The 12,421-nt window shown below is 44.1% G+C and overlaps 1 protein-coding gene across 1 annotated transcript in view; it reads left to right on the top strand.

Annotated features, from left to right (window-relative positions):
- st6galnac (ST6 (alpha-N-acetyl-neuraminyl-2,3-beta-galactosyl-1,3)-N-acetylgalactosaminide alpha-2,6-sialyltransferase) overlaps positions 1 to 8,446 on the top strand; it is an 8,618-nt gene extending 172 nt beyond the window's left edge. Inside the window, exons 2-10 of the mRNA XM_020604791.1 lie at positions 914 to 1,264; positions 3,742 to 4,102; positions 5,274 to 5,436; positions 5,743 to 5,917; positions 6,114 to 6,252; positions 6,346 to 6,449; positions 6,962 to 7,045; positions 7,286 to 7,385; positions 7,824 to 8,446. Coding sequence (XP_020460447.1) covers positions 1,122 to 1,264; positions 3,742 to 4,102; positions 5,274 to 5,436; positions 5,743 to 5,917; positions 6,114 to 6,252; positions 6,346 to 6,449; positions 6,962 to 7,045; positions 7,286 to 7,385; positions 7,824 to 7,994 — 1,440 coding nt within the window. The 5' untranslated portion in view covers positions 914 to 1,121 and the 3' untranslated portion in view covers positions 7,995 to 8,446. The remainder of the gene's footprint in view (positions 1 to 913; positions 1,265 to 3,741; positions 4,103 to 5,273; positions 5,437 to 5,742; positions 5,918 to 6,113; positions 6,253 to 6,345; positions 6,450 to 6,961; positions 7,046 to 7,285; positions 7,386 to 7,823) is intronic.
- Positions 8,447 to 12,421: the final 3,975 nt, after the last annotated feature.

Genomic DNA, 12,421 nt, shown 5'->3' with positions numbered 1-12,421 from the left:
AGACAGAAAGGAGCCAAGTGCTGTGACTAAAGGAAGTAAGGCTGAGTGAGAATTTGTCAGCCTTTGTCAGAGACATTGGTTTTGTTTTCCTCATATATTGTTCTGTTTCTCAACCATATCAGAGATGTTTATTTCAGGTACAAATCTCTGCTGAAGCTACATACTGTGTTTTATTTGTGTCTGCAGAAGTTTTCCTGCTATGTCTGTTATCAGAGACATGGGGGCTGAGTTTATCACTGGATCCTAAAACACATTCCTTCCATTCTCCAGTTAGCCTCAGCCAGGAGCCACCTTCTCTCACAAGCCTGGGAAACTACATCATGTAGTCTCCCTTATCACCAGCTGCTGTTACCTCCCTGATTCACAGTTATTAGGCGATCGTTGCTGAGCACTTTGGATTTAAGAAAGCAGCTGGAGACTTCAGAGGAGGGAAGAGAGCAGATGTCTGTGTCTGGCCTCAGGCTGTGTCTATTACACTACAGACAGGGGAGTGAGAGGTGGAGGGCTAATGCCTTCAGCTTCTCCACACCCCCAGAGACTCAGCGTTCACAGGCAGGGTCCGCGCATGGCGTCTCCTGTCAGAGTCTTTCTGACTTCCCGTGCTGGTCGCTGGCCACAAGCTGACATCCCTTGTTTATTTAGATCGGTTTAAATTGACTTAACCCTTGTGGTGCCTGGTTTCAGCTAGAGGGGGTGATTCTTCTACATTCACCTGTGTTAATTTTCTTTTGTAACTCGCAAGACCAGTGAAACCAGGAGGGGATGAGAAGGGCTGTGATCCTCCGCTTTGTGTCTGGTGGCGTGAGGAAAGGTTTCATTAAAAGGGGTTTATTTGGGATTCTGTTGGCACTGGATGTTAAGGTTGCCCCTTCCACCCTTGTCCAACTCTCTGTCTTTCTCCCTCACACTTTAGCTACATTGAGAAAAGCGCAGCCCGGATCCTGTTGTGCGCTAATTAAATCCGCCACAGCCAACTGGCGTCCTCCTCTGGTTGACCACAGACTAGTGGCCTGGGCGGGACGGTGTCCTCGCCTGCCTCCTCATGGTCCACAAGGCGGGGCGCGGTGTGGGGCGAGCACACACACACAGTGCCAACCGGGGTCGCGCTCTCCCTCACACAGATGGCGCTTCGCAGTAAGCTGGTTTTTGGCGTCTTGACCATCGGCTCCTTGTTGTTTATCTACATCCTGTGTGTAAACCTGGACAGCCGTCTGGCGAGGACCACGGTGAAACAGCTCGACAGCTTGAAACGGTTGTTGAGCAGGTGAGTGAAGAAACGAAAACTCACTGATGTTTAACTGTTTGTGCGTACAGGGCAGAAAATGTGATCAGTGATGTTGCTGCTCTCTGGCACAATGGGTTTGAGACTGCTGAGGTTAAAGTGCCGACTTTCAGACTTGTGGCCCTTTTTCGTACATCTTCCCTCAGTTTTAGGACAGTGCAGCAGAACAGCGGGCTTCACGTGTGCGTCCATCATTCGCCAATCAAAAGTGTTTTCTTAAATGTGTTCTTAAGAAACGTTTACGTCTGACCGCACTCTTACCAGTTGTGCGGACCTGTGCTCCTAATGGTGAATCCACTTAACCTAGTTAATTAATTAATTGGTCCTGCCAGTCGTTCCTATTTGGCACAGGTAAACGCCCCTTCAAGCCCCACAGTAGGGGATGAGACTGCGGGGCGTGTGCGCACACAGGAGTCTCACACTTGGTAAGAAAAGTAGAGAAAGTCAGGAATGTCCAAATGAGAAAAAAAAGAACCTAAAGTCTGAAGCAAAAAGACAAACAGAAGAGACGCTGACCCTGAATCATCCGAGCTGCACCAGGTGTGCACCCAGGTCCCGCTCATCTGCCCCACGTCGGATCTCAGAGGGGGTGCTGGACAACCATGCGCGTACACATGCGGCCTCAGCACCGCCCACGGTCTCCGAAACATTTAAAGAAATTAACAGGAGAAATAAAGATATGCACTTGAACGTGTTTGGTCTTTAAGTGCTGCTTTTCTCTATTCTAAGCTGTAAATAATCACATTGTAAACACATTTTAAAGGAGCAAATAACTGCTTCTTAGTGTGGCTTTGGGCTGTTTATTCATGTTAAGTAATACTCAGTAAAATAATGGAACTATTTAATGATGGTTTAAATCTTGTATCAAACAGAATTGAAGAAAACTAAACAACCAGGTGTGTCTCACAAACACGTCAGCACTGTTCTTTCCTAAGAACAGTCCCCATTAAGAAAACATGGGTGTGTTTTAAGGAGAAATGGGTCCATGAGGCCCAGTGATCAGGGTGGGGGTGCAGGGCTGCAAAGCCTAAAACACTGCCTCTGCCTCCTCTGTTTAACTGAAGTGGACATAAACAGCCTCACAGTGAAGCTGAACGTCCGAACTTTAACCACACAGTCGGTATTTCTTTTAATATTCAATGTATTGCAGTGATGAGTGTTCTGGTACTTGGTATCCATATGTCTCAACGTACCTACATCGTAGACTCTGAGGACAGCAGCCAGTTTGATCCAGGTTGGCTTCAGCAGTGAAGTGTGACCAAGCTGAAGGTTTAAACTCTCGGACCATGAAGGGTATAAAAGGTCCCATGCTTTTTTTCCTGTAACCAGCACTTATTTCCTCTCTAGCTGTGTCATTGTGGTTAAACAATGGAGCCACACAGTGCTCCAGCTGCACTAATGGAAAAAAAGCCCCTGCAGTTCTTCTGCTGGAGGTGGTCTCTCTCTCACACACTGTATGTGAAATGTAAGCTTTGTTAGACCAGGGCAGAGCTCCAGCTTAAGAGCCGGCAGGCCCAGATAAGATGCATTAGGAAGACACTGTGTCTCAAAGGTCTGTTTCAGACACTAAATGTTCAGTTTGGGCATTTTAAAGCTGTTCTTTAATCTGAATGCCTGGGTATAAATAGCCGTGTGACTCTCCTTTTTCATGCAGGGGACCTTGTATGTCTCAGTGGATACTGGAGTCTTTTGCATATGTTTTTTCTTTTTCAGGTTGAAGGAACTCTTTGACACAGTGTTGTTATATTGTAGACTTTAAGCCCTGTGTTTTTATGCATGGTGCAGGCACTGGACAGTGCACTTTAACTAGCGATAACAGCTGAGAGTCTTTTAAACACATTTCCCAGGCACGGACCCATATAACCTCGAAAAGTAACTCCAGAGGATAGTGAATCTAGCTTGGTGTGTTTATTGTTGCATGTGAGACTGAAGATAACAAACTGTTGTCACATTATAATCCCAGACAAACTCATGGCTCAGCTAGTGAGGAGTCCTCAACGGCACAACACGGCGTAGTAATTGTAGGCAGCGAACAAGCAGGAAATGCAAAATATTTGAAGCATATGCAGCACAGACTTTATAGGCTGGTGTCGCTGCCTTCTTCAGAACTTTCATTTACATATATTTCACAGAGAAAAACCCACTGAGGTTTGAAACCTCTCTTTTTTTTCCATGATGCCCTGGCAAATAAAGACAGACGACAACAAGATCATTGTGCAGAAATTCAAAAGCTACAAAATAAAAACTGGATACTTAAAACAGGAACAGGCGTAAAGACTCAGACATAAGTGCTGTTAAAAGTCATAACAGGAACAGACGGTGAAGGACTCCAGCTATAACCTTTTACATATGTCACTGAAAGATAACTTTTACAAGTCAGCCCTTTCTCACTGTGCACATTAAAGTTCAAATCTGGCCAACAGGAAGTAGAAAACCAAATGTCGTTCTGTCTTCCACAGGGGGTCACAAGACTCTAAGGACCCTTTTGATGGAGAGAGCAGTTCCCAGTGGAGCAGCCTGCCCCCTGCCTCCAGCTCTGGGCCAGAGCTCTCCTCTGGAGGTCTGGGTGGACACACACACACCATACTGGTGCCGACCTTAAAGACTCGAACATCTCCAGATGCTGAACAGCAACAACCAGCAAAGCACAAAGTCTTGGATGTCTCACAGTCCAGTTCCACATCTGGTGGTGGTGGTACAACCAGGACCAGTACCAGAGGCCCCACTCTGAAACCTCGGAGGCCCACACCAGCAGTCAGAACTACGGAGCCTCCCTTCATCGGAGACACTTACATGATTGAAAACAACTCTACACAAACCGTAAGCTCCATTACTGTGCACAGTCTGTCTGATCAGGGTTCATCTGTCTGTGTAGGCCTATACGTATGTGCAGAGACACTGATTCCCACTGAAGGCAGATCACAAATGTACACTCACCGCAGCGGGATGGATCTACATTTGGTGTTTCAGTACTTGTGCCAGCAGGACGGTGGGATGGTGTGTTTCATCAGTAACGCTGTCTGTAATAGTTTAGTCACAGGCTTCACAGAGTACTTAGTGTTTTGTTGACAAGAGGATCTTACAAACTTTATTCTTTAATCAAATAATGACAAAGTGTAGACTGTTCAATGTGAATATTCAGTACACTGGGACTAAAGTGTTAACACAGGTGTGAAAGCAGCTGGAAGCGAGAACAGGTTGTGAGATGCTTGTGTTCTGTCACACTAGCGATGCCGTCCAGCAGCCAGCTGGACTGGGCGGGTCTGTTCTCCCAGTATGTGTTGAATAGAAAACAGAGCTGTGTTTGCCAGAACCTGACTGTGTTTCTCCTCTACTCTCTCAATGTGTCACCAAGGCAGAACCTTTCTGCTGCATTGTCAGATGGTCCACTGAGGGAAATAGGGAGGAGGAGACAGTACATAGGATGAAAACATTACTCAGGCTTTGAATGACTCAGAGAAATCAGAGGGTTTTGTAAAAGTTTAATGAAATGACTTATTATGGTGAGTCAGTGTTTTTCATGAGAATTTCCTGCATTGCACACATCGATTTGTTTTTCAAGTATTATCTTAGATTAGCTGCAGATTAGGCTTTGAAGAGATTGTACAAACTCAGTATATGATTATAGTCAGGAGCAAATAACAGGTTTGAAGTGCTGACAGGCTCAGCATCCACACTGGCTGCCCACTGTGGTTCATGTTTTATGCATCAACAAAGTGAGCCCAGGTAAATTTGATAATGAGTAGGTCTCTCAGCTGATAAAACCTCCAACTTCCCTCCTGTCATTAGCTGTTTTTAGCTGTGTAATTCCTAGCGAGCCATCTCCAGTGAGTCTAGTGGTTAATACTGAGGCTGTGCAACCTGCTGAGTGGAACTTTGTAATGATTGCGTGGGACAAACAAACTTGTGGCTACTAAGTTGTGGAGGGTGGAGGTGAGACTTTCCATATGTGGTCTGACAACAGCGAGGCTGTGTTACCTGCTCCCCACAGGACTGCACAGAAGGTATCCGAAGTCTGGTTGCAGAATCTGGATTTGCTAGGCTGTTTCTGAGCAGTATTCCAGTCCTGCAATGGGCCAAACATGCGACTTCTGAAGAGCACCAGCGTCTGAGCAGGTATCCAGCGCCACATGGCTGGGGGATCGATTACAACAGTGAGTGCTTGTTTCTGTGCTTGGGTTTAGTTAGATTTATGTTGGTGTTAGGGCTGGTGTCAAGCAAGGTCAGGGGCTAAAGGGAATTCATTATGTCAGTCAGTGTCCACACAACTATAGAAAGACACAGCTGTGTGTGTATCCTGGGATTTTCTTTTTTACATCAGTTGCAAATGATCAAATCTGTGGGCGGATGCAATTGCATAAGCACAAAATGTATTTTTTTAAAGATTCAAGGCCTTGTGTAAAAACCTTTTTAAATTGCTGTGTTAAACAATGTAAAGATTGTTTTCTGTGTTTCAACAGCTCTGGTGAACACACTCTCTGTCCTCAACTCCTCTGCTAATGGGCAGATGTTCGACGACTGGAGGGTTCGCAACAGTAAATCCAAGTGTATCCGCTGTGCTGTGGTGGGGAATGGTGGCATACTGAAGGATTCAAAGAAGGGGGAGGAGATCGACAGACATCACTACGTCTTCAGGTGGGCTCTGGCTTTGTGAACCAATCCTGCATAGTAAAGCAAAATGGTTCTTTTTAAACCCTGTGGGTTTAGTAACAGACTTCAGTCACTCTGCTATGTATTTGTTGACTTCACTGATGGATTAAAGGATAATTAACACAACTCTGTGTTTGTTTCTACGTGTCTTTGTGCTTGTGTATGTTCATTGACACTTCAGGACCAATGGGGCGATCATAAAGGGCTTTGAGCAGGACGTGGGGTCCCGGACCACCCACTACACCTTCTCCACCAACACGTTGATGAACTCCATGATGAGTTATGCACGAGACGGGTACAGAGGACCCCCTGTGTCCAATGTGAGGACAGAAACTAAAGGGTTTTCCTCATAAGATGCTGACATTAAAGAATCAGGCCTGAGTTACGTCACCCTCTCTTCTGTTCTCCAACAGGAAACGCGATACGTTTTCCTGCCCGATCAAGACCGTGATTACCTGCTGATAAAGGCGGCAGCCACACACACTCCAGTAGAGAGGGGGCCCGAGCGCACCAAGGAGTAAGTCCCACTAAACAGGCTGTCATACCAATCATGCAGTTCCTTTATCCGATGGCTCTTCTGTATGTTTTATGTTCAGCTGTAAAGTTTAGTGCTTAATTAATGTTTAGCCATGCTAACGGTTTTAATGCCGATCTGACCCAGTCTGACTGAAATTTACTTAAATAAAAGGAGCGTGATTTCTTACTTTACAACCAGGGCTGTACAGACGTTTCCTCCCTGTGGAAAGGTTTTTCTCACCATGCAATTACACAGAGCATCTGTCTTGTGCAAGAGAGTGGTTACTGCTGTTGCCTTACACACAGACCAGCTCAAACTTCACTGTGGCACAATCTCTAATCTCACCACTGTCTAAGAAAAGAAGTCCCTGTTCTTGCCCTAGCATGTAAATATTCTAGATTCAGGTTATTGGCGTCAGTAAAGTTCTGAATAGCCAGTTGTTCTCTGATGATCCTTTTAACTGTGTGCTGGGGAAAGTGGGTGATTTTTGTAATGTCATATTTCCTCCACAGTCCATCCAAGTACTTTGGAAAGGATGTGTCAAAAGAAAAGCTCAAGATATTCCACCCCGATTTCATCCGTTACCTCAGAAACAGGTGAGCAAATTATTGACACAGCAGGCGAACAGAATGAAAACAGGGCTCACGTTTCAAATAGTTTGGAAATGTGATGAAAAGCAGAGGCTGAAACCAGAGTGAGCTGCTGAGGGAAGTTCCCACAAACGAGGACTGCGAGGTCTGGGTGGCAGCAACTTTCCTCCCCCCTGCCTCCACTTTTATTTAATCTTCAGTGTCCCTGAAACCTCTGTTACTAGAGCTCTGATTGTTTTGTTTCAGATTCCTACGATCTTCTGTTCTGAAAACCAAATATAAGGACATTTACCGTCCGACAACAGGTGGTGTGATGCTGTTGGCTGCACTGCACACTTGCGACGAGGTAACGGCCGTCTTTGCTCCACTGTATGTTACTGTCTCTTAGCTGTTTATTTACTATGGGGCAAGGCTGCACTTGCCTGCTAATGTGTAAATGTTTTGACTCGTAGCCATCACCCTTGTAGAAGCGTGCATGTCTGTGCAGGCTTGATTAGCAGCTGATAGTGATGCACTCAGACCACAGTGCTGTGCCCTCAGGATCTATGCAGTCGTCCTTGAGCATGCCAGCTTTATGGTTTAGTTATCAAATCACCCACTGATTCCCTCACATCCGTCGCATCTGGTTTTCAACCTGTGGGGCTGGAAATAAGCTGGAAAATGATTAAGGCTGACGGAGCCAAGCCAAAACAAGAAAGCTGATATGCTGAAAGCTGTTTAGATTTTAAGGTATTCAGATGTCAGATTTAATTGTGTGGCTTTTGTCTTTGCTTTGTTGATGAAGGTGAGTGCATATGGCTTCATAACCCCAGACTATAGGAAGTACTCTGACCACTACTACGACCACAGCTACCACCCACTGAGCTTCTTCGTCAACCATGACATGCTTCTGGAAATGGACCTGTGGCAGAAGCTGCACAAAGCCGGCCTTATACGACTGTACATGCACAAGTGAGTTCAGGTCGACCAGAAGGGACACCATCCTGTCTGCACACAAACTAACTGCGTGATCAGGATGAGAGGGGAAGTCCCAACTCTGCCTGCCTGGTCTCGCATTGACTGTTCACGACTCCCTGAAAATAAAAAAGCAGCTTTATTTTCATGAAGGTCTTTTTTTTTTTTTTTTTTTTTAAATAAACGACAGCATCTGTGATAGATCAGGAAGTTCAACAAAAGTATTAAAAATATTTCAGCATCCCACAAAGTATGGTTTTGGTGATATGTCGATCATAACATCTCCAGGTAACCAGGGTGAAATGAGGCTTACTGACACATACATGTGGGCACTGGCTGTGACACCAGTCTACCTTCTTTTGGACTTCATGGAGGATTTAAAATATCCACTAGGGGGGCAGATTGGGCCTAATCGTCCCCAGTTAAAAAATGGAAATCACCTGCTTTTTTTTTTTTAAACAAACTGAGGAAATTATATTAATGCTGGTTTAAAAAGAAAATCATTCCTCTGCGTTAATTAGCACATGTCGGCATGCTATGATAACACACACACAGCCCAACAAACCCGCTGTACATCAGCATGTTAGCACACTGTCATTGTGAGCCTATTGGCATTAAACTCAAACTCTGTCTTATCATTCAGACTGTATTTGCAAGTAATCAAGTGGGGAAAGCTGCTCCTGTTTTAGTTCAGGGTCTGGAAGATCTGACAGTCTCCCACTTGAAGAAAAGAACTGCATTACTGTCAGAGTTGTCAAAATGGCTGCAAAGTCACCTGTTTTGCTGACACTGCTGATGCAGCATGAGCTCAAACCATAGTGATACCATAGGAACTGTGTGTGTGTGTGTGTGTGTGTGAGATCTGTTCACTCATCGGAGCCACTTCCAACAACCCTCTTTTCTTATTCTTTCTCATTAAAGGCGCTATTAAGAAAGAGGAATTGCATGAACATGCTTTCAGTAAATGAGTCAGTTCTCACAAGCCTTATCAGCACAGGAAGTTCATCTGTCAGAGGACTTGAAATGACTGTTGTAACTTATTAGCCCAGTCTTTATGTGAACAGACAGCATGACATACTGTCCAAACACTGAGTTATACAATTACCACAGTGACTTTTAAAAAATTTTCCTGTGGCTAATTTCCGACTCCTGAGAATGAAAGTCAAAATGTGGGCTTACTTCTTTTAAGCCTGCAAATCACCCCAAACGTTTACCGGAATGACTCCTGCAGCACATCACACAGTCAGTCTATGGCTGAGTTACAATGAAGTTTCTTGTTATTGTGTGACTCAGTGTGTTGACAAAGGACAAGACTGCAACTGAGTTGGCCTCTGGCTGAAAATATCTCCTTGCCCTAAATATACGGCCAGAGGGCTGCAGGCCATGGCTGAGGTCTCTTCTGACACTGGCTCAGATCATCTTTCTCTGAGACTGTTTTACTGTGGAACACAAGACCTCCGACTGACTATGAAGCTCACTGGGGCAAGCATTTGAACCTCAGCGTATTTAGTTGAAGAGACAACTTATTCTTTCTAAACGGGCTCTTTTTTTTTCCTTCCACGGATTGACACACCGTGATGACATGCGCTCTACTGGCACTGAAAGGTGCCTTTAATGTGAATCAGCAGTGTGGATGAAGCACTGTGACCGAGGTGGAAATGTGTGAGGTGAATCACAACGTCTCTGCAGTAACACAACTGCGAGGGGCCTTTTCTGTGTGTTTAGACTTCAAGACAGTCGCTGAGGATTTGTCTTGAAGAATGTGTTCATTTAGCCCAAACACCTGGACTCCTCTCTGAGCTATGACAATGAAGGGCCACAGGTTTATTGACGCTTTGTGTTGCCGCCAACCTAAAACTGGACTGAGGCATCACACCCCCAACATGTCTGAATGATTAAACCGATAAATCGTTACAGTGACAACATGCTGTAGGTCTGAGATAGGGGAAGACGGAGGACACCAAAGACACACATTCCCTGATTTAGTTTTGTACAATATTGAATCAGTAGGTCTCTATTCACACCGTACTCTGAAATACAAATTGTATTTTTATAGTGTGTATTAGGAGAAAGAAAACCTTTAATGTGCAATTTCTATCTCTGTATTTCCCTCTTTCACAAATTTTTTATAAAAGGAAACCAACTTCATCTCAGTGTGTTTGTGATTCTTTCTTGTTTGGTCACTGAATCTTTCTTTTGTTTTACAGTTCCCATCATTGTTTATAGCGATAAACTCCTCCCAAGGTTCCTGCACATGACTGCATCTATGATACGGCTATAATTACAAGGGAATAGGAGGCAGTGTTTAATTTGTACACTTGCTATTAATCCCAATTAGTTGCTAGTGTAACGAATGTGTTTCAGTCCACACTCAAAAATGTAAAGTTTGCCTACAAGTAAGCATACAGTTCAGCTTATATAAACAGTTTTCCCAAATTTTTTGAATACTTGCTTGATCAAAGTGAGAATGTGTTTTTAGGAAATTCCTCTAAAAATCACTGACTTGATAGAAACTTCTCAACCTCAACCAAGTCCCGAGCCTTCCTCTATTTCCTCAGTCAGTTTTCAGGAACCTTGCAAGAAAATGATTTCAATATTATGTTGTTTAAGTTCAAGTGTCACTTTTTGTTGACCAAACTGCTCCAGTAGGAGACGAGCACAGGTCAAGACCGCCTTTGTTGACCACATGTTTCCTGTTTTACCGCAGTGTGCTTCCTAGGTGAGCATGTACAGTCACATGGCAACTGTGTGACAACACTGTCTATACTTACAGGAACAAACTCAGATCAGGGGTTAACCCTCCTGTTATGTTCATGTCTTCATATCAAATATTTGTCTCATTTAAAGCAGTTATGTTCGTGGGTCAATTTGACCCGCAACATAACAGGAGGGTTAATGATTAGCAGTGGACACAAGGCAGTCAGTCAAGAAAGGACCCAGGTTTTAAACAACTTCTCTAACAGAGCACTTCTCCACAAATGATTTATTCAGTTTTCTATTATTTCTATTGTACTAATAACAAAGGCCATCACACGCCACCAATTTGTGATCCACAGAAGGAAGAAGCGCATTTTCATAGAGGATAGATGTGGTGTGCTGGGCCTCTCGTTATCCTATCTTCTTCTAGCTTTAATACTTAACAGGTAACAGGATGGAGCACAAATTAACCTCCCGACCTCTTTGGCATCTCCTCCACTGTCGCCATGTCCGAGAGCTCTGAGGCAGGGAGTGAGGGGTGGTGTCAGGGTGGGGCTGCATTAAGCATTTACCAAGGCCATGAACTGGGCTTTGCAGCAGGACATTAGTTACATACGGTACTATAGTAATGTGCATCCACCAGCCTGCAACATGGGGCCTTTTGTCTAGACTCAAACATAATCTGGTGCATGTGGGGAAGGGGACAGTTCATTGGTTTGTTTGATATAGATCTAGTTGCAAACGTTTCCCATCAAAGCAAGTGCAGTGGACGGCGCTGAAGGTGTAGATACTGTCTAAAGCTTCTCATGACCTTGTGTAAGACGTAGTTTGTGTTGTCCCACAGTGAAGAGATTAAATTCTTAGATTTGGAAAAATGTGTTATTTAGATCAAATTCTGTCTTGTAGCTCTATAATAACTTTGATATTTTCTAGTTCTAACAACTACAGCACAACTGCATCATGTGCAGCATGTTATGATTATAATTTATAGACATGCTGCACTTGTTCTCTTATCAGCATTTTGAAAATGGTTAACAAGGCATAAACAGTTATAGCAGCAAATGCACCTGACATGTCTGCATTTCTACTCATGAAACAATTATGATGAAGCTTTGTAAAACCTGGAGTGACCTGCTGCTCCCCTAAGTGCTTCACTCAGACATGTAGGGTTACTAACTGCTGACCTGCAGTGGTGATAACAGGTCAGTACAGCAGAGTGTGCTAATGTAAAAACGTCCACATCTCTGTAGTCGAGGCATCTGTCTTTGTGTCTAGAGCTGGCAAAGTAGCCTCTGCCTCCTCATTGCAGAGAGGAGCTATCTCTGAATTTAGACTTAGCTTATAATATTATATAATAGTTTTTTCTGTTTTGACTTTATTGGGATTTTTAGTGAATATTGTGGAAGCTGCATTTCTGTGATTGAAATTACATTATAAACTGTTTCTAGTTTTAGCCACAGAACATTTCATAAACAGATTTTTGTCATGCACTTTTTTGTAGTTTGTGCTTTGGTTACATTTTATATCGGTGCAAGTCTTCTGCTGAATTGTCAAATAGGTCGCTAGCATCTGACTAGATTAATGCTAGCTGTTGATCTGAAATGCTTCAGCTAGGTAAACCAGAACTTGCAGGGCTTTGAAAGGCAGCTGGTTGCCACAGCAAAATGAACGCGGGCTCAGCATGACCGCAGCCACATCTGATGCGGTGGCGACAGCTGATTTGGGTGAAGT

This window comes from Monopterus albus, unplaced genomic scaffold, assembly GCF_001952655.1.
Source record: "Monopterus albus unplaced genomic scaffold, M_albus_1.0 scaffold67.1, whole genome shotgun sequence".
NCBI classification, from domain to species: domain Eukaryota; kingdom Metazoa; phylum Chordata; class Actinopteri; order Synbranchiformes; family Synbranchidae; genus Monopterus; species Monopterus albus.
This window is presented reverse-complemented; position numbering and strand designations above follow the sequence as displayed.